Here is a 21,349-nt window from a genome sequence, read left to right as displayed (position 1 = left end):
AAATATATATATATATATTTTTTTTTTTGCTTTGCCGCTGTCTCCCGCATTTGCGAGGTAGCACAAGGAAACAGACGAAAGAAATGGCCCAACCCACCCCCATACACATGTATATACATACGTCCACACACGCAAATATACATACCTACACAGGTTTCCATGGTTTACCCCAGACGCTTCACATGCCTTGATTCAATCCACTGACAGCACGTCAACCCCGGTATACCACATCGCTCCAATTCACTCTATTCCTTGCCCTCCTTTCACCCTCCTGCATGTTCAAGCCCCGATCACACAAAATGTTTTTCACTCCATCTTTCCACCTGCAATTTGGTCTCCCTCTTCTCATATATATATATATATATATATATATATATATATATATATATATATATGTATATGTTCTTTCTTTTCTCTCAAAATATTCGCCATTTCTTGCATTACCGAGGTAGCATTATGAACAGAAGACTGGGCCTTTGAGGGAATATCCTCACTTAGCCCCCTTCTCTGTTCTTTCTTTTGGAAAATTAAAGAAAACGAGAGGCGAGGATTTCCAGCCCCCCCCAACTCCCTCCCCTTTTAGTTGCCTTCTACGACATGCAGGGAATACATGGGAAGTATTCTTTTTCCCCTATATATACTTATAATTATCTATTATACTTTACTGCCATTTCGCATGTTTCATGTTGATATATATATGTCCATGCATGTATATGTATGTATATGTATGCGTATGGGCGTTTATGTATATCTGTGTGTGTATGGGCGGATGGGTTGTTCTTCGTATGTTTCCTGGCACTGCCTTGCAGATGAGGGGAAACAGCGATCAAGTATAATTATAATAAAATAGAAAAATATTCATTTTTTTATTATACTTGATTGCCATTTTTCTGGTCAGCGAGGTAGTGCTGAGAAACAGATGAAGAAAGACCCATCCACTCATATACACAGATATGTATATATATGTGCACATACACGTACATATACATATGAACAAATAAACATATACATACACATACACAGACATATACATATATACACATGTACATAAGTACATAATCATATCCACTTGCCTTCATCCATTCCCGGCACCATCCCACCCAGAGAAGACAGCATCAGCATTCCCTCCATCAGTGAGGAAGTGCCAGAAAAACAGACAAAAAAGACCACATTCGTTCACACTCAGTCTCTAGCTGTCGTGTGTAATGCACCAAAACCACAGCTCCCTATCCACATCCAGGCCCCATAGACCTTTCCATGGTTTACCCCAGATGTTTCACATGCCCTGGTTCAGTCCATTGACAGCAAATCGACCCTGGTATACCACATCATTCCAATTCACTCTATTCCTTGCATGCCTTTCAACCCCCTGCATATTCAGGCCAAGATTACTCAAAATCATTTTCACTCCGTCCTTCCACCTCCAATTTGGTCTCTCACTTCTCCTTGTTCCCTCCACCTCTGACACATATATCTTCTTTGTCAACCTTTCCTCACTCATTTTCTCCTTATGTCTAAACCATTAAAATTCACCTTCTTCTGCTCTCTCAAAGATAAACAGAGAAAGGAATCAAGCGGGGAGTGCTTATCTTCCTTGAAGGCTAAGATAGAGGTGTTTGAATGTGTATGGAGGTAACCAAGATGAGAAAACAGGAGAGATAGGTAGCATGTGTGAGGAAAGAAACCTGGATGTTCTGGCTCTCAGTGAAATTATGCTCAACAATAGAGGGAAAGAATGGTTTGGAAATGTCTAGGGAGTAAAGTTAGAGGTTGGTGAAAGTTTGAGAGCTAAGGAAGGAGCAGCACTACTCCTGAAGCAGGCGTTGTGGAGTGTGTGTTAGAGTGTAAGGAAGTAAATTCTAGACTGATGCGTGTAAAATAAAAGTGGATGGCGACAGATGGGTGATCAGTGGTGCTTATGCACCTGGCTATGAGAAGAAAGATCATGAGAAGCAAGTGTTTTGGGAGCATTTAAGGGAGTGTGTCAGCAGTTTTGGTATGAGACCAGGCATTTGTGACAAGTGATTTGAATGTGAAGCTAATATATGTGGCAGTTGAGGGTATAAATGGTTTGCACGGAGTATTCAGTGTTATGAATGGAAATGATGAAAAGCTTGTCGAGTTGTGTGCTGAAAAAAATTGGGATTGGGAATACCTGGTTTAATAGAGATATACATAAGTATATACATATGTGAGAATGAGTGAGGGTCCAAAGGCATTACTAGATTATGTATTAATTGATAGCCATGTAAAAGAGAGATTTCTGGATGCAAATGTGCTGAGACGGGCAGCTGGTGGGATGTCTGATCACTATCTTGTAGAGGCAAGGGTGAAAATTTGTAGAGGTTTTCAAAAAAGATGAGCCAGTGTCGGGAAGAAGACAGTGGTGAGAGTAAGTGAGCTTTCAAAGGAGACTTGTGTGAAGAAATACTAGCAGAGATTGAGTGTCGAATCACAAAAGATGAGAGATAATGATAAGAGGGAAGTGGGTGAGGAATGGGAGGTATTTAGGGAAGCAGTGATGGCATGTGCAAGAGATGCATGTGGCATGCAAAAGGTGGGAGGTGGGCATACTAGAAAGGGTAGTGAATGGTGGGATGAAGAAGTAAAGTTGATAGTGAAAGAGAAAAGGGAGGCATTTGGGCAGTACTTACAAGGAAGGTCTGCAAATGATTGGGTGATATAAAACAAAAAGCAGCAGGTCATGAAGAAGGTGCAGGGGTGGAAAAAGAGGGCAAATGAGAGTTGGGGTGAGAGAGTGTCATTAAACTTTAGGGAGAAGAAAAAAAAATGTTTTAGAAGAAGGTAAATAATGTGTCGTGAGAGTAAGTGAGTTTGGGAAGGAGACTTGTGTGAGGAAGTACCAGGAGAGACTGAGTACAGAATGGAAAAAGGTGAGAACAAAGGATGTAAGGGGAGTAGGGGAGGAATGGGATGTATTTAGGGAAGCAGTGATGGCTTGCACAAAAGATGTTTGTGGCATGAGAAGCATGGGAAGTGGGCAGATTAGAAAGGGTAGTGAGTGGTGGGATGAAGAACTAAGATTATTAGTGAAAGAGAAGAGAGAGGCATTTGCAGGGAAATAATGCAAATGAGTGGGAGATGTATAAAAGAAAGAGGCAGGAGGTCAAGAGAAAGGTGCAAGAGGTGAAAAAAAGGGCCAATGAGAATTGGGGTGAGAGAGTATCATTGAATTTTAGGGAGAATAAAAAGATGTTTTGGAAGGAGGTAAATAAAGTGCGTAAGAGAGTAAGGGAGTTAATGGGGAGGTGATCACAAGTAGTGGTGATGTGAGAAGGAGATGGAGAGAGTATTTTGAAGGTTTGTTGAATGAGTTTGATAAGAGTGGCAGACATAGGGTGTTTTGGTCGAGGTGGTGTGCAAAGTGAGAGGGTTAGGGAAAATGATTTGGTAAACAGAAAAGAGGTAGTAAAAGCTTTGCGGAAGATGAAAGCCGGCAAGGCAGCAGGTTTGGATGGTATTGCAGTGGAATCTATTAAAAAAGGGGGTGACTGTATTGTTGACTGGTTGGTAAGGTTATTCAATGTATGTATGACTCATGGTGAGGTGCCTGAGGATTGGCGGAATGCTTACAAAGTGCCATTGTACAAAGGCAAAGGGGATAAAAGAGAGTGCTCAAATTACAGAGGTATAAGTTTGTTAAGTATTCCTGGGAAATTATATGGGAGGGTATTGACTGAGAGGGTGAAGGCATGTACAGAGCATCAGATTGGGGAAGAGCAGTGTGGTTTCAGAAGTGGTAGAGGATGTGTGGATCAGGTGCTTGCTTTGAAGAATGTTATGTGAGAAATACTTAGAAAAGCAAATGGATTTGTATGTAGCATTTATAGATCTGGAGAAGGCATATGATAGAGTTGATAGAGATGCTCTGTGGAAGGTATTAAGAATATATGGTGTGGGAGGCAAGTTGTTAGAAGCAGTGAAAAGTTTTTATCGAGGATGTAAGGCATGTGTACGTGTAGGAAGAGAGGAAAGTGATTGGTTCTCAGTAAATGTAGGTTTGCGGCAGGGGTGTGTGATGTCTCCATGGTTGTTTAATTTGTTTATGGATGGGGTTGTTAGGGAGGTCAATGCAAGAGTTTTGGAAAGAGGGGCAAGTATGCAGTCTGTTCTGGATGAGAGAGCTTGGGAAGTGAGTCAGTTGTTGTTTGCTGATGATACAGTGCTGGTGGCTGATTCATGTGAGAAACTGCAGAAGCTGGTGACTGAGTTTGGTAAAGTGTGTGAAAGAAGAAAGTTAAGAGTAAATGTGAATAAGAGCAAGGTTATTAGGTACAATAGGGTTGAGGGTCAAGTCAATTGGGAGGTAAGTTTGAATGGAGAAAAACTGGAGGAAGTGAAGTGTTTTAGATATCTGGGAGTGGATTTGGCAGCAAATGGAACCATGGAAGTGGAAGTGAATCATACGGTGGGGGAGGGGCGAAAATTCTGGGAGCGTTGAAGAATGTATGGAAGTCGAGAACATTATCTCGGAAAGCAAAAATGGGTATGGATGAAGGAATAGTGGTTCCAACAATGTTGTATGGTTGCGTGGCATGGGCTATGGATAGAGTTGTATGCAGGAGGGTGGATGTGCTGGAAATGAGATGTTTGAGGACAATATGTGGTGTGAGGTGGTTTGATCGAGTAAGTAAAGTAAGGGTAAGAGAGATGTGTGGAAATAAATAGAGTGTGGTTGAGAGAGCAGAAGAGGGTGTTTTGAAAGGGTTTGGTCACATGGAGAGAATGAGTGAAGAAAGATTGACCAAGAGGATATATGTGTCAGAGGTGGTGGGAATGAGAAGTGGGAGACCAAATTTGAGGTGGGAAAGATGGAGTGAAAAAGATTTTGAGTGATCGGGGCCTGAACATGCAGGAGGGTGAAAGGCATGCAAGGAATAGAGTGAATTGGAACAATGTGGTATACTGGAGTTGACGAGCTGTCAATGGATTGAACCAGGGCATGTGAAGGTCTGGGGTAAACCATGGAAAGTTCTGTGGGGCCTGGATGTGGAAAGGGAGCTGTGGTTTCAGTGCATTATTACATGACAGGTAGAGACCGAGTGTGAACGAATGGGGCCTTTGTTGTCTTTTCCTAGCACTACCTCGCACACATGAGGGGGGAGGGGGTTGTTATTTCATGTGTGGCGAGGTGGCAATGGGAATGAATAAAGGCAAACTGTATGAATTATGTACATGTGTATATATGTATATGTCTGTGTGTGTATATGTATGTATACGTTGAGATGTATAGGTATGTATATTTGCGTGTGTGGATGTGTATGTATATACATGGGTATGTGGGTGGGTTGGGCCATTCTTTCGTCTGTTTCCTTGCGCTACCTCGCTAACACGGGAGACAGCGACAAAGCAAAATAAATTAAAAAAATAATAAATAAGATAAGAGAAGAATAGGGGACATCGGTGAAGGGAGCAAAAGGGGAAGTGATATGAGGTTATGATGGATTGAGTACTTTGAAGGATTGTTAAATGTGTATGAAGAAAGAGTGGCAGATGTAAGGATGGGGTGGTATGTGAATGTATGGATCACGATGCAGTGCCTGAGGACTGAAGGAATGCACGTATAGCGCCACTGTATAAAGGCAAAGGGGATGCAAGTGAATGTTCAAACTACAGAGGCATAAGTTTGTTGAGTATACCTGGAAAATCATATGGGTATTGAATGAGAGGGTGAAGGCATGTATAGAGCAATGGATTGGGGAGAAATAGTGTGGTTTCAAAGTAGAGGATGTGTTGATTGGGTGTTTGCTTTGAAGAATGTGTGTGAGAAAAACTTAGAAAAATAGATGGATTTGTATGTGGCATTTATGAATTTGAAGATATATGATAAGAGCTGATAGAGACGCTTTGTGAAAGGTCTCGAGAATATATGGTGTGGGAGGTAAGCTGCTAGAAGCAGTGAGTTTTTATCATGGGTGTAAGGCATGTGTAAGAGTAGGAAGAGAAGAGAGTAATTGGTTTACAGTGAAAGTCGGTGTGCAGCAAGGTGTGTGATGTCATATGGTTGTTTAATTTGGTTACTAATGGCATGGTGAGGGAGGCAAATGCAAGAGTTTTGGAGAGAGGGGCGAATACATAGTCTGTTAGGGATGAGATGGCCTGGGAAATGAGTTAGTTGTTGTTTGCTGATGTTACTGTACTGGTGGCTGATTCGAGTGAGAATCTGCAGAATTTGGTGACCAAGTTGGGAAGTGTGTGTGAAAAGAGAAAGTTGAAAGTAAATGTGAATAAAAGCAAGGTTATTAGGTTCAGCAGGGTTGAGGGACAAATTACTTGGGATGCAAGTTTGAGTGGAGAAAAATTAAAGGGTGATGTTAGGACACAATCCCCATTCATTGTGGGCATCTAGGGGTGACAATCTGCCCATTTCCTGATCTTGAGGATACTGCTCAGTGACCCCTGGGCATCTTGGATAATGTCTATATATCATAACATGTAATGCTCCCATGTACATGAATCCAAACAATTCTATCACAGTGCAACTGAGAGCTGAACCCAGGCTACTGAGATCAGCAGGCAGCCCGCATACCATTGGACCTTCAACGAGACAAAACCTACCACTCTGCAACTACTATCTACAGCTCCAGAGCCCCACCCACTCAGAGTAGGCCTATGGAGTGAGACTGGCAGCCCACTCCCTGATCCTGAAGATGATGTTTATCAACTCATGGGCATCTTGGTAATGTCTATTTATCAAAAATGTAATGTTCACATGTAATCCATCTAGATAATTATACCATTGTATGCCCAAGAGCTTAACCCAGGCTACTGGGAACAACGGCAGGCAGTCAGTGTACAGTTGGTCCATTGTACACCTGAATATATATTATTCATTTACCTTATTTATATTTATTTTGCTTTGTCGCTGAAAGACAAAAAAGACCACATTCGTTCACACTCAGTCTCTAGCTGTCGTGTGTAATGCACCAAAACCACAGCTCCCTATCCACATCCAGGCCCCATAGACCTTTCCATGGTTTACCCCAGATGTTTCACATGCCCTGGTTCAGTCCATTGACAGCAAATCGACCCTGGTATACCACATCATTCCAATTCACTCTATTCCTTGCATGCCTTTCAACCCCCTGCATATTCAGGCCAAGATTACTCAAAATCATTTTCACTCCGTCCTTCCACCTCCAATTTGGTCTCTCACTTCTCCTTGTTCCCTCCACCTCTGACACATATATCTTCTTTGTCAACCTTTCCTCACTCATTTTCTCCTTATGTCTAAACCATTAAAATTCACCTTCTTCTGCTCTCTCAAAGATAAACAGAGAAAGGAATCAAGCGGGGAGTGCTTATCTTCCTTGAAGGCTAAGATAGAGGTGTTTGAATGTGTATGGAGGTAACCAAGATGAGAAAACAGGAGAGATAGGTAGCATGTGTGAGGAAAGAAACCTGGATGTTCTGGCTCTCAGTGAAATTATGCTCAACAATAGAGGGAAAGAATGGTTTGGAAATGTCTAGGGAGTAAAGTTAGAGGTTGGTGAAAGTTTGAGAGCTAAGGAAGGAGCAGCACTACTCCTGAAGCAGGCGTTGTGGAGTGTGTGTTAGAGTGTAAGGAAGTAAATTCTAGACTGATGCGTGTAAAATAAAAGTGGATGGCGACAGATGGGTGATCAGTGGTGCTTATGCACCTGGCTATGAGAAGAAAGATCATGAGAAGCAAGTGTTTTGGGAGCATTTAAGGGAGTGTGTCAGCAGTTTTGGTATGAGACCAGGCATTTGTGACAAGTGATTTGAATGTGAAGCTAATATATGTGGCAGTTGAGGGTATAAATGGTTTGCACGGAGTATTCAGTGTTATGAATGGAAATGATGAAAAGCTTGTCGAGTTGTGTGCTGAAAAAAATTGGGATTGGGAATACCTGGTTTAATAGAGATATACATAAGTATATACATATGTGAGAATGAGTGAGGGTCCAAAGGCATTACTAGATTATGTATTAATTGATAGCCATGTAAAAGAGAGATTTCTGGATGCAAATGTGCTGAGACGGGCAGCTGGTGGGATGTCTGATCACTATCTTGTAGAGGCAAGGGTGAAAATTTGTAGAGGTTTTCAAAAAAGATGAGCCAGTGTCGGGAAGAAGACAGTGGTGAGAGTAAGTGAGCTTTCAAAGGAGACTTGTGTGAAGAAATACTAGCAGAGATTGAGTGTCGAATCACAAAAGATGAGAGATAATGATAAGAGGGAAGTGGGTGAGGAATGGGAGGTATTTAGGGAAGCAGTGATGGCATGTGCAAGAGATGCATGTGGCATGCAAAAGGTGGGAGGTGGGCATACTAGAAAGGGTAGTGAATGGTGGGATGAAGAAGTAAAGTTGATAGTGAAAGAGAAAAGGGAGGCATTTGGGCAGTACTTACAAGGAAGGTCTGCAAATGATTGGGTGATATAAAACAAAAAGCAGCAGGTCATGAAGAAGGTGCAGGGGTGGAAAAAGAGGGCAAATGAGAGTTGGGGTGAGAGAGTGTCATTAAACTTTAGGGAGAAGAAAAAAAAATGTTTTAGAAGAAGGTAAATAATGTGTCGTGAGAGTAAGTGAGTTTGGGAAGGAGACTTGTGTGAGGAAGTACCAGGAGAGACTGAGTACAGAATGGAAAAAGGTGAGAACAAAGGATGTAAGGGGAGTAGGGGAGGAATGGGATGTATTTAGGGAAGCAGTGATGGCTTGCACAAAAGATGTTTGTGGCATGAGAAGCATGGGAAGTGGGCAGATTAGAAAGGGTAGTGAGTGGTGGGATGAAGAACTAAGATTATTAGTGAAAGAGAAGAGAGAGGCATTTGCAGGGAAATAATGCAAATGAGTGGGAGATGTATAAAAGAAAGAGGCAGGAGGTCAAGAGAAAGGTGCAAGAGGTGAAAAAAAGGGCCAATGAGAATTGGGGTGAGAGAGTATCATTGAATTTTAGGGAGAATAAAAAGATGTTTTGGAAGGAGGTAAATAAAGTGCGTAAGAGAGTAAGGGAGTTAATGGGGAGGTGATCACAAGTAGTGGTGATGTGAGAAGGAGATGGAGAGAGTATTTTGAAGGTTTGTTGAATGAGTTTGATAAGAGTGGCAGACATAGGGTGTTTTGGTCGAGGTGGTGTGCAAAGTGAGAGGGTTAGGGAAAATGATTTGGTAAACAGAAAAGAGGTAGTAAAAGCTTTGCGGAAGATGAAAGCCGGCAAGGCAGCAGGTTTGGATGGTATTGCAGTGGAATCTATTAAAAAAGGGGGTGACTGTATTGTTGACTGGTTGGTAAGGTTATTCAATGTATGTATGACTCATGGTGAGGTGCCTGAGGATTGGCGGAATGCTTACAAAGTGCCATTGTACAAAGGCAAAGGGGATAAAAGAGAGTGCTCAAATTACAGAGGTATAAGTTTGTTAAGTATTCCTGGGAAATTATATGGGAGGGTATTGACTGAGAGGGTGAAGGCATGTACAGAGCATCAGATTGGGGAAGAGCAGTGTGGTTTCAGAAGTGGTAGAGGATGTGTGGATCAGGTGCTTGCTTTGAAGAATGTTATGTGAGAAATACTTAGAAAAGCAAATGGATTTGTATGTAGCATTTATAGATCTGGAGAAGGCATATGATAGAGTTGATAGAGATGCTCTGTGGAAGGTATTAAGAATATATGGTGTGGGAGGCAAGTTGTTAGAAGCAGTGAAAAGTTTTTATCGAGGATGTAAGGCATGTGTACGTGTAGGAAGAGAGGAAAGTGATTGGTTCTCAGTAAATGTAGGTTTGCGGCAGGGGTGTGTGATGTCTCCATGGTTGTTTAATTTGTTTATGGATGGGGTTGTTAGGGAGGTCAATGCAAGAGTTTTGGAAAGAGGGGCAAGTATGCAGTCTGTTCTGGATGAGAGAGCTTGGGAAGTGAGTCAGTTGTTGTTTGCTGATGATACAGTGCTGGTGGCTGATTCATGTGAGAAACTGCAGAAGCTGGTGACTGAGTTTGGTAAAGTGTGTGAAAGAAGAAAGTTAAGAGTAAATGTGAATAAGAGCAAGGTTATTAGGTACAATAGGGTTGAGGGTCAAGTCAATTGGGAGGTAAGTTTGAATGGAGAAAAACTGGAGGAAGTGAAGTGTTTTAGATATCTGGGAGTGGATTTGGCAGCAAATGGAACCATGGAAGTGGAAGTGAATCATACGGTGGGGGAGGGGCGAAAATTCTGGGAGCGTTGAAGAATGTATGGAAGTCGAGAACATTATCTCGGAAAGCAAAAATGGGTATGGATGAAGGAATAGTGGTTCCAACAATGTTGTATGGTTGCGTGGCATGGGCTATGGATAGAGTTGTATGCAGGAGGGTGGATGTGCTGGAAATGAGATGTTTGAGGACAATATGTGGTGTGAGGTGGTTTGATCGAGTAAGTAAAGTAAGGGTAAGAGAGATGTGTGGAAATAAATAGAGTGTGGTTGAGAGAGCAGAAGAGGGTGTTTTGAAAGGGTTTGGTCACATGGAGAGAATGAGTGAAGAAAGATTGACCAAGAGGATATATGTGTCAGAGGTGGTGGGAATGAGAAGTGGGAGACCAAATTTGAGGTGGGAAAGATGGAGTGAAAAAGATTTTGAGTGATCGGGGCCTGAACATGCAGGAGGGTGAAAGGCATGCAAGGAATAGAGTGAATTGGAACAATGTGGTATACTGGAGTTGACGAGCTGTCAATGGATTGAACCAGGGCATGTGAAGGTCTGGGGTAAACCATGGAAAGTTCTGTGGGGCCTGGATGTGGAAAGGGAGCTGTGGTTTCAGTGCATTATTACATGACAGGTAGAGACCGAGTGTGAACGAATGGGGCCTTTGTTGTCTTTTCCTAGCACTACCTCGCACACATGAGGGGGGAGGGGGTTGTTATTTCATGTGTGGCGAGGTGGCAATGGGAATGAATAAAGGCAAACTGTATGAATTATGTACATGTGTATATATGTATATGTCTGTGTGTGTATATGTATGTATACGTTGAGATGTATAGGTATGTATATTTGCGTGTGTGGATGTGTATGTATATACATGGGTATGTGGGTGGGTTGGGCCATTCTTTCGTCTGTTTCCTTGCGCTACCTCGCTAACACGGGAGACAGCGACAAAGCAAAATAAATTAAAAAAATAATAAATAAGATAAGAGAAGAATAGGGGACATCGGTGAAGGGAGCAAAAGGGGAAGTGATATGAGGTTATGATGGATTGAGTACTTTGAAGGATTGTTAAATGTGTATGAAGAAAGAGTGGCAGATGTAAGGATGGGGTGGTATGTGAATGTATGGATCACGATGCAGTGCCTGAGGACTGAAGGAATGCACGTATAGCGCCACTGTATAAAGGCAAAGGGGATGCAAGTGAATGTTCAAACTACAGAGGCATAAGTTTGTTGAGTATACCTGGAAAATCATATGGGTATTGAATGAGAGGGTGAAGGCATGTATAGAGCAATGGATTGGGGAGAAATAGTGTGGTTTCAAAGTAGAGGATGTGTTGATTGGGTGTTTGCTTTGAAGAATGTGTGTGAGAAAAACTTAGAAAAATAGATGGATTTGTATGTGGCATTTATGAATTTGAAGATATATGATAAGAGCTGATAGAGACGCTTTGTGAAAGGTCTCGAGAATATATGGTGTGGGAGGTAAGCTGCTAGAAGCAGTGAGTTTTTATCATGGGTGTAAGGCATGTGTAAGAGTAGGAAGAGAAGAGAGTAATTGGTTTACAGTGAAAGTCGGTGTGCAGCAAGGTGTGTGATGTCATATGGTTGTTTAATTTGGTTACTAATGGCATGGTGAGGGAGGCAAATGCAAGAGTTTTGGAGAGAGGGGCGAATACATAGTCTGTTAGGGATGAGATGGCCTGGGAAATGAGTTAGTTGTTGTTTGCTGATGTTACTGTACTGGTGGCTGATTCGAGTGAGAATCTGCAGAATTTGGTGACCAAGTTGGGAAGTGTGTGTGAAAAGAGAAAGTTGAAAGTAAATGTGAATAAAAGCAAGGTTATTAGGTTCAGCAGGGTTGAGGGACAAATTACTTGGGATGCAAGTTTGAGTGGAGAAAAATTAAAGGGTGATGTTAGGACACAATCCCCATTCATTGTGGGCATCTAGGGGTGACAATCTGCCCATTTCCTGATCTTGAGGATACTGCTCAGTGACCCCTGGGCATCTTGGATAATGTCTATATATCATAACATGTAATGCTCCCATGTACATGAATCCAAACAATTCTATCACAGTGCAACTGAGAGCTGAACCCAGGCTACTGAGATCAGCAGGCAGCCCGCATACCATTGGACCTTCAACGAGACAAAACCTACCACTCTGCAACTACTATCTACAGCTCCAGAGCCCCACCCACTCAGAGTAGGCCTATGGAGTGAGACTGGCAGCCCACTCCCTGATCCTGAAGATGATGTTTATCAACTCATGGGCATCTTGGTAATGTCTATTTATCAAAAATGTAATGTTCACATGTAAATCCATCTAGATAATTATACCATTGTATGCCCAAGAGCTTAACCCAGGCTACTGGGAACAACGGCAGGCAGTCAGTGTACAGTTGGTCCATTGTACACCTGAATATATATTATTCATTTACCTTATTTATATTTATTTTGCTTTGTCGCTGTCTCCCACGTTAGCGAGGTAGTGCAAGGAAACAGACGAAAGAATGGCCCAACCCACCCACATACACATGTATATACATACACGTCCACACAGGCAAATATACATACCTATACATCTCAACATATATATATTTATTTATATTTTTTATTTTGCTTTGTCGCTGTCTCCCGCGTTAGCGAGGTAGCGCAAAGAAACAGACGAAAAAATGGCCCAACCCACCCACATACACATGTATATACATACACATCCACACACACAAATATACATACCTATACATCTCAATGTACACATATACATATATGTATACATATATACACATGCACATAATTCATAGTCTGCCTTTACTTATTCCCATCGCCACCCAGCCACACAAGGAATAACAACCCCCTCCCCCCTCATGTGTGCAAGGTAGCACTAGGAAAAGACAACAAAGGCCCCATTCGTTCACACTCGGTCTCTAGCTGTCATGTAATAATGCACCCAAACCACAGCTCCCTTTCCACATCCAGGCCCACAGAACTTTCCATGGTTTACCCCAGACGCTTCACATGCCCTGGTTCAATCCATTGACAGCATGTTGACCCCGGTACACCACATCATTCCAATTCACTCTATTCCTTGCACGCCTTTCACCCTCCTGCATGTTCAGGCCCCAATCACTCAAAATCTTTTTCACTCCATCTTTACACCTCCAATTTGGTCTCCCACTTCTCCTCATTCCCTCCACACCCAAACAGACATATACATATATACACATGTACAAAATTTATACTGTCTGCCTTTATTCATTCCCGTTGCCACCCTGCCACACATGAAATAACAACCACCTCCCCCTGCAAGTGCGCGAGGTAGCGCTAGGAAAAGACAACAAAGGACCCATTTGTTCACACTCAGTCTCTAGCTGTCATGTATAATGCACCAAAACCACAGCTCCCTTTCCACATCCAGGCACCACAGAACTTTCCATGGTTTAACCCAGATGCTTCACACACCCTGGTTCAAGCCACTGACAGCATGTCGACCCCGGTATACCACATCATTCCAATTCACTCTATTCCTTGCACGCCTTTCACCCTCCTGCATGTTCAGGCCCCAATCACTCAAAATCTTTTTCACTCCATCTTTCCACCTCCAATTTGGTCTCCCACTTCTCCTCGTTCCCTCAACCTCTGACACATATATCCTCTTGGTCAATCTTTCCTCACTCATTCTCTCCATGTGACCAAACCATTTCAAAACACCCTCCTCTACTCTCTCAACCACACTCTTTTCATTATCACACATCTCTCTTACCCTATTATCAATTACTCGGTCAAACCACCTCACACCACACACTGTCCTCAAACATCTCATTTCCAGCACATCCACCCTCCTCCACACAACTCTATCTATAGCCCACGCCTCGCAACCATATAACATTGTTGGAACCACTATTCCTTCAAACATACCCATTTTTGCTTTCCGAGATAATGTTCTCGACTTCCACACATTCTTCAACGCTCCCAGAACTTTTGCCCCCTCCCCCACCCTATGATTCACTTCCACTTCCATGGTTCCATCCGCTGCCAAATCCACTCCCAGATATCTAAAATATTTCACTTCCTCCAGTTTTTCTCCATTCAAACTTATCTCCCACATGACTTGTCCCTCAACCCTACTGTACCTAATAACCTTGCTCTTATTCACGTTTACTCTCAGCTTTCTTCTTTCACACACTTTACCAAACTCAGTCACCAGCTTCTGTTGTTTCTGACATGAATCAGCCACCAGCGCTGTATCATCAGCGAACAACAACTGACTCACTTCCCAAGCTCTTTCATCCCCAACGGACTGCATATTTGCCCCTCTTTCCAAAACTCTTGCATTCACCTCCCTAACAACCTCATCCATAAACAAATTAAGCAACCATGGAGACATCACACACCCCTCCTCCAAACCAACATTAGCTGAGAACCAATCACTTTCCTCTCTTCCTACATGTACACATGCCTTACATCCTCGATAAAAACTTTTCACTGCTTCTAACAACTTGCCCCCACACCATATGTTCTTAATACCTTCCACAGAGCATCTCTATCAACTCTATCATATGCCTTCTCCAGATCCATAAATGCTACATACAAATCCATTTGCTTTTCTAAGTATTTCTCACATACATTCTTCAAAGCAAACACCTGATCCACACATCCTCTACCACTTCTGAAACCACACTGCTCTTCCCCAATCTGATGCTCTGTACATGCCTTCACCCTCTCAATCAATACTCTCCCATATAATTTCCCAGGAATACTCAACAAACTTTTTTTTTTTTTCTTTTTTTTTTGCTTTGTCGCTGTCTCCCTGCATTTGCGAGGTAGCGCAAGGAAACAGACGAAAGAAATGGCCCAACCCACCCCCATACACATGTATATACATACGTCCACACACGCAAATATACATACCTACACAGCTTTCCATGGTTTACCCCAGACGCTTCACATGCCTTGATTCAATCCACTGACAGCACGTCAACCCCGGTATACCACATCGCTCCAATTCACTCTATTCCTTGCCCTCCTTTCACCCTCCTGCATGTTCAGGCCCCGATCACACAAAATCTTTTTCACTCCATCTTTCCACCTCCAATTTGGTCTCCCTCTTCTCCTCGTTCCCTCCACCTCCAACACGTATATCCTCTTGGTCAATCTTTCCTCACTCATTCTCTCCATGTTACCAAACCATTTCAAAACACCCTCTTCTGCTCTCTCAACCACGCTCTTTTTATTTCCACACATCTCTCTTACCCTTACGTTACTCACTCGATCAAACCACCTCACACCACACATTGTCCTCAAACATCTCATTTCCAGCACATCCATCCTCCTGCGCACAACTCTATCCATAGTCCACGCCTCGCAACCATACAACATTGTTGGAACCACTATTCCTTCAAACATACCCATTTTTGCTTTCCGAGATAATGTTCTCGACTTCCACACATTCTTCAAGGCTCCCAGAATTTTCGCCCCCTCCCCCACCCTATGATCCACTTCCGCTTCCATGTTTCCATCCGCTGCCAGATCCACTCCCAGATATCTAAAACACTTCACTTCCTCCAGTTTTTCTCCATTCAAACTCACCTCCCAATTGACTTGACCCTCAACCCTACTGTACCTAATAACCTTGCTCTTATTCACATTTACTCTTAACTTTCTTCTATCACACACTTTACTAAACTCAGTCACCAGCTTCTGCAGTTTCTCACATGAATCAGCCACCAGCGCTGTATCATCAGCGAACAACAACTGACTCACTTCCCAAGCTCTCTCATCCCCAACAGACTTCATACTTGCCCCTCTTTCCAAAACTCTTGCATTCACCTCCCTAACAACCCCATCCATAAACAAATTAAACAACCATGGAGACATCACACACCCCTGCCTCAAACCTACATTCACTGAGAACCAATCACTTTCCTCTCTTCCTACACGTACACATGCCTTACATCCTCGATAAAAACTTTTCACTGCTTCTGTAATTTGAGCACTCACTTTTATCCCCTTTGCCTTTGAACAAGGGCAGTATGCAAGCATTCCTCCAATCCTCAGGGACCTCACCATGAGTCATACATACACTGAATAACCTTACCAACCAGTCAACAACACAGTCACTCCCTTTTTTTTAATAATTTCCACTTGAATACCATCCATATGAGACAATAGTTTATGTGGTAAATTCATAATATGTCAAGTCCATTAATACTGTATTTGTGGCGCTCACTGACTTGGGTCCCTCAATGTGACTGTTTATGACTCACCTGTTCCTTAAGTTCTTCAAGCTTCTGCTGCTTCTCAAGCTGCTGCCTCTCCCTCAGCTGTCGTACCCTTTCTTCTCTGTCTTTGTAAGACAGGCCAGAGGACTTTTCATCTGAAATAATACATGTTCATTGTCACCTTTCTGATCTTGATTTTTAAATATGATGACAATCTGCTAATAAATCAAAATACAGTAAATAATGAAAGATAATCAAAATTCTGTAGTTACCAAGAGTTATGCAGTTGAGAAATCTAACTACTATCAGCTCAAATCTATAAAGTACAATTCGTTACATCCGAGACAAAAGGCCCAAAATCCAATCCAGGTTCCTTTATCACTCCTACATCCCATAACTTACAATATGAAGTGATATCATCAATAAAATCATCCATGTGAAAGTAATTCTACAAACTTGGTGTGCTGTAAAAATGTTACAATGCTCAAAGTTGGGAATGTGAATGTTTTCTAAGACTCCTTTTGGAATAAAGAATTAGGATTAATTATGATTGCATAAAACAGGCAAAACTAATTCATCTCTTACATTATACACAGTTTTATCAGTTTTTCTAGTATGAAGTAAAATGTGAGCCATGCAAGATATGTCTAAAATGCATGCAGATTTCTTTCACTATCAAGACAAAAATACTATTAACAGCAAAGTTCAAAATCTCATTGATACATTCATGCCTTCTTATATTCTGATGTGCTACTTATGCACAAGTTAACACAAACATACAGCTTCCCATGAAACAGTGATATGCAACACAGCCTACAGTATCTGCAGCAATACGTCAACAGCTACATCAATGCACAGATGTACATTTCCCTAATGATAGGATTTTCTAAGTGCAAAGTTAATGGACATTTAACACTTAAAGATATCAATATGGTTGCTAAAAAAAGTTTGAGGAACATTCTGGATGAGAAACCATTTCTACATGTGAGAAATGGGATTCAGTATGTTAAAAAGAGATCTGATGAAGACTTTTCTCAGTAGAATACCCAAAGTCTTCCAAATCCAAGTTTTCAAACCTCAAAAAACATATATCAAGGTAAATGCTGCTTGAAATATGTTTTTATATATGACGAGCTAAATGTTGCTTGGAATATGGCTTCTTATATGCCAAGATAAATGCTGCCTCGAAATATGATTCTATACAATATGTGCCAAGCTAAATGCTGCCTGAAATATGATTCTATACAATATGTGCCAAGCCAAATGCTCCTTGAAATACCAGCTATGGTTTATTCAGCATTCAACTGATTAAAAACATAAACAAAATCAAAAGTTTCTGAAATACTTTTATTATTATCATTATTTTTTCCATAAATATATGCCATTTCCGGCATTAGTGAGGTAGCGTTAAGAAAAGAGGACTGAGCCTTAGGGGGAATGACCTTAGTTGGCCCCCTTCTCTGTTCCTTCTTTTGGAAAATTAAAAATGGGAGGGAAGGATTTCCAGCCCCTGCTCCGTTCCCTTTTAGTCACCTTCTACGACAAGCAGGGATATGCGGGAAGTATTCTTTCTCCCCTATTATCTTATCATACCTGATCACCATTTCCCGCATCAGCGAGGTAGCAACAGGAAACAGATGAAGAAAGACAGATCCACTCATACATACACGTATATACATCCACACCCATATACATAAATATGCATAAATATACATATCAACATATACATATATACATACATATATACATACATATACATACAAGATTTGTATGGGTTTTCAGAAAAGAAGAGTGAATGTTGGGGTGAAGAGGGTGGTGAGAGTAAGTGAGCTTGGGAAGGAGACTTGTGTGAGGAAGTACCAGGAGAGACTGAGTACAGAATGGAAAAAGGTGAGAACAATGGAAGTAAGGGGAGTGGGGGAGGAATGGGATGTATTTAGGGAATCAGTGATGGATTGCGCAAAAGATGCTTGTGGCATGAGAAGAGTGGGAGGTGGGTTGATTAGAAAGGGTAGTGAGTGGTGGGATGAAGAAGTAAGAGTATTAGTGAAAGAGAAGAGAGAGGCATTTGGACGATTTTTGCAGGGAAAAAATGCAGTTGAGTGGGAGATGTATAAAAGAAAGAGACAGGAGGTCAAGAGAAAGGTGCAAGAGGTGAAAAAAAGGGCAAATGAGAGTTGGGGTGAGAGAGTATCATTAAATTTTAGGGAGAATAAAAAGATGTTCTGGAAGGAGGTAAATAAGGTGCGTAAGACAAGGGAGCAAATGGGAACTTCAGTGAAGGGCGCAAATGGGGAGGTGATAACAAGTAGTGGTGATGTGAAAAGGAGATGGAGTGAGTATTTTGAAGGTTTGTTGAATGTGTTTGATGATAGAGTGGCAGATATAGGGTGTTTTGGTCGAGGTGGTGTGCAAAGTGAGAGGGTTAGGGAAAATGATTTGGTAAACAGAGAAGAGGTAGTAAAAGCTTTGCGGAAGATGAAAGCCGGCAAGGCAGCAGGTTTGGATGGTAGTGCAGTGGAATTTATTAAAAAAGGGGGTGACTGTATTGTTGACTGGTTGGTAAGGTTATTTAATGTATGTATGACTCACGGTGAGGTGCCTGAGGACTGGCGGAATGCATGCATAGTGCCATTGTACAAAGGCAAAGGGGATAAGAGTGAGTGCTCAAATTACAGAGGTATAAGTTTGTTGAGTATTCCTGGTAAATTATATGGGAGGGTACTGATTGAGAGGGTGAAGGCATGTACAGAGCATCAGATTGGGGAAGAGCAGTGTGGTTTCAGAAGTGGTAGAGGATGTGTGGATCAGGTGTTTGCTTTGAAGAATGTATGTGAGAAATACTTAGAAAAGCAAATGGATTTGTATGTAGCATTTATGGATCTGGAGAAGGCATATGATAGAGTTGATAGAGATGCTCTGTGGAAGGTATTAAGAATATATGGTGTGGGAGGCAAGTTGTTAGAAGCAGTGAAAAGTTTTTATCGAGGATGTAAGGCATGTGTACGTGTAGGAAGAGAGGAAAGTGATTGGCTCTCAGCGAAAGTAGGTTTGCGGCAGGGGTGTGTGATGTCTCCATGGTTGTTTAATTTGTTTATGGATGGGGTTGTTAGGGAGGTGAATGCAAGAGTTTTGGAAAGAGGGGCAAGTATGAAGTCTGTTGGGGATGAGAGAGCTTGGGAAGTGAGTCAGTTGTTGTTCGCTGATGATACAGCGCTGGTGGCTGATTCATGTGAGAAACTGCAGAAGCTGGTGACTGAGTTTGGTAAAGTGTGTGAAAGAAGAAAGTTAAGAGTAAATGTGAATAAGAGCAAGGTTATTAGGTACAGTAGGGTTGAGGGTCAAGTCAATTGGGAGGTGAGTTTGAATGGAGAAAAACTGGAGGAAGTGAAGTGTTTTAGATATCTGGGAGTGGATCTGGCAGCGGATGGAAACATGGAAGCGGAAGTGGATCATAGGGTGGGGGAGGGGGCGAAAATTCTGGGAGCCTTGAAGAATGTGTGGAAGTCGAGAACATTATCTCGGAAAGCAAAAATGGGTATGTTTGAAGGAATAGTGGTTCCAACAATGTTGTATGGTTGCGAGGCGTGGGCTATGGATAGAGTTGTGCGCAGGAGGATGGATGTGCTGGAAATGAGATGTTTGAGGACAATGTGTGGTGTGAGGTGGTTTGATCGAGTGAGTAACGTAAGGGTAAGAGAGATGTGTGGAAATAAAAAGAGCGTGGTTGAGAGAGCAGAAGAGGGTGTTTTGAAATGGTTTGGGCACATGGAGAGAATGAGTGAGGAAAGATTGACCAAGAGGATATATGTGTCGGAGGTGGAGGGAACAAGGAGAAGAGGGAGACCAAATTGGAGGTGGAAAGATGGAGTGAAAAAGATTTTGTGTGATCGGGGCCTGAACATGAAGGAGGGTTAAAGGAGGGCAAGAAATAGAGTGAATTGGAGCGATGTGGTATACCGGGGTTGACGTGCTGTCAGTGGATTGAATCGGGGCATGTGAAGCGTCTGGGGTAAACCATGGAAAGCTGTGTAGGTATGTATATTTGCATGTGTGGACGTATGTATATACATGTGTATGGGGGTGGGTTGGGCCATTTCTTTCGTCTGTTTCCTTGCGCTACTTCGCAAACGCGGGAGACAGCGAAAAAAAAAAAAAAAAAAACATACAAGAGAAGAAAAAAGGAGAGAATGCTAGTATGTTTGAGGAAAGGAACCTGGATGTTTTGGCTCTGAGTGAAACGAAGCTCAAAGGTAAAGGGAAACAGTGGTTTGGGAAAGTTTTGGGAGTAAAGTCAGAGTCTGATGAGAGGACAAGAGCAAAGGAAGGAGTGGCACTACTCCTAAAACAGGAGTTGTGGGAGTATGTGACAGAGTGTAAGAAAGTAAACTCTAGATTGATATGGGTAAAACTGAAAGTGGATGGAGAGAGATAGGTGATTATTGGTGCCTATGCATCTGGGTGTGAGAAGAAAGATCATGAGAGGCAAGTGTTTTGGGAGCAGCTGAGTGAGTGTGTTAGCAGTTTTGATGCACGAGAACAGGTTACAGTGATGGGTGAGTTGAATGCAAAGGTGAGTAATGTGGTAGTTGAGGGAATAATTGGTGTACATGGGGTGTTCAATGTTGTAAATGGAAATGGTGAAGAGCTTGTAGATTTGTGCGCTGAATAAGGACTGGTGATTGGGGATACCTGGTTTAAAAAGAGAGATATACATAAGTATACATATGTACATAGGAGAGATGGCCAGAGAGCATTATTGGATTTTGTGTTAATTGATAGGCACGTGAAAGAGAGACTTTTGGATGTAAATGTGCTATGAGGTGCAACTGGAGGGATGTCTGATCATTATCTTGTGGAGACAAAGGTGAGGATTTGTAGAGGTTTTCAGAAAAGAAGAGAGAATGTTGGGGTGAAGAGAGTGGTGAAAGTAAGTGAGCTTGGGAAGGAGACGTGTGTGAGGAAGTACCAG

General features: G+C 42.1%; 1 protein-coding gene across 1 annotated transcript in view; it reads right to left on the bottom strand.

The window, feature by feature from the left end:
* LOC139757917 (uncharacterized) overlaps window positions 1–21,349 on the bottom strand; it is a 401,228-nt gene that overhangs the window by 345,433 nt on the left and 34,446 nt on the right. The window contains exon 4 of the mRNA XM_071678863.1: window positions 16,423–16,532. Coding sequence (XP_071534964.1) covers window positions 16,423–16,532 — 110 coding nt within the window. The remainder of the gene's footprint in view (window positions 1–16,422; window positions 16,533–21,349) is intronic.

The sequence above is a fragment of the Panulirus ornatus genome, chromosome 28 (assembly GCF_036320965.1).
Source record: "Panulirus ornatus isolate Po-2019 chromosome 28, ASM3632096v1, whole genome shotgun sequence".
NCBI classification, from domain to species: Eukaryota; Metazoa; Arthropoda; class Malacostraca; order Decapoda; family Palinuridae; genus Panulirus; species Panulirus ornatus.
The sequence above is the reverse complement of the archived record's forward strand: the minus strand, read 5'-3'. Positions and strand labels throughout refer to the sequence as shown.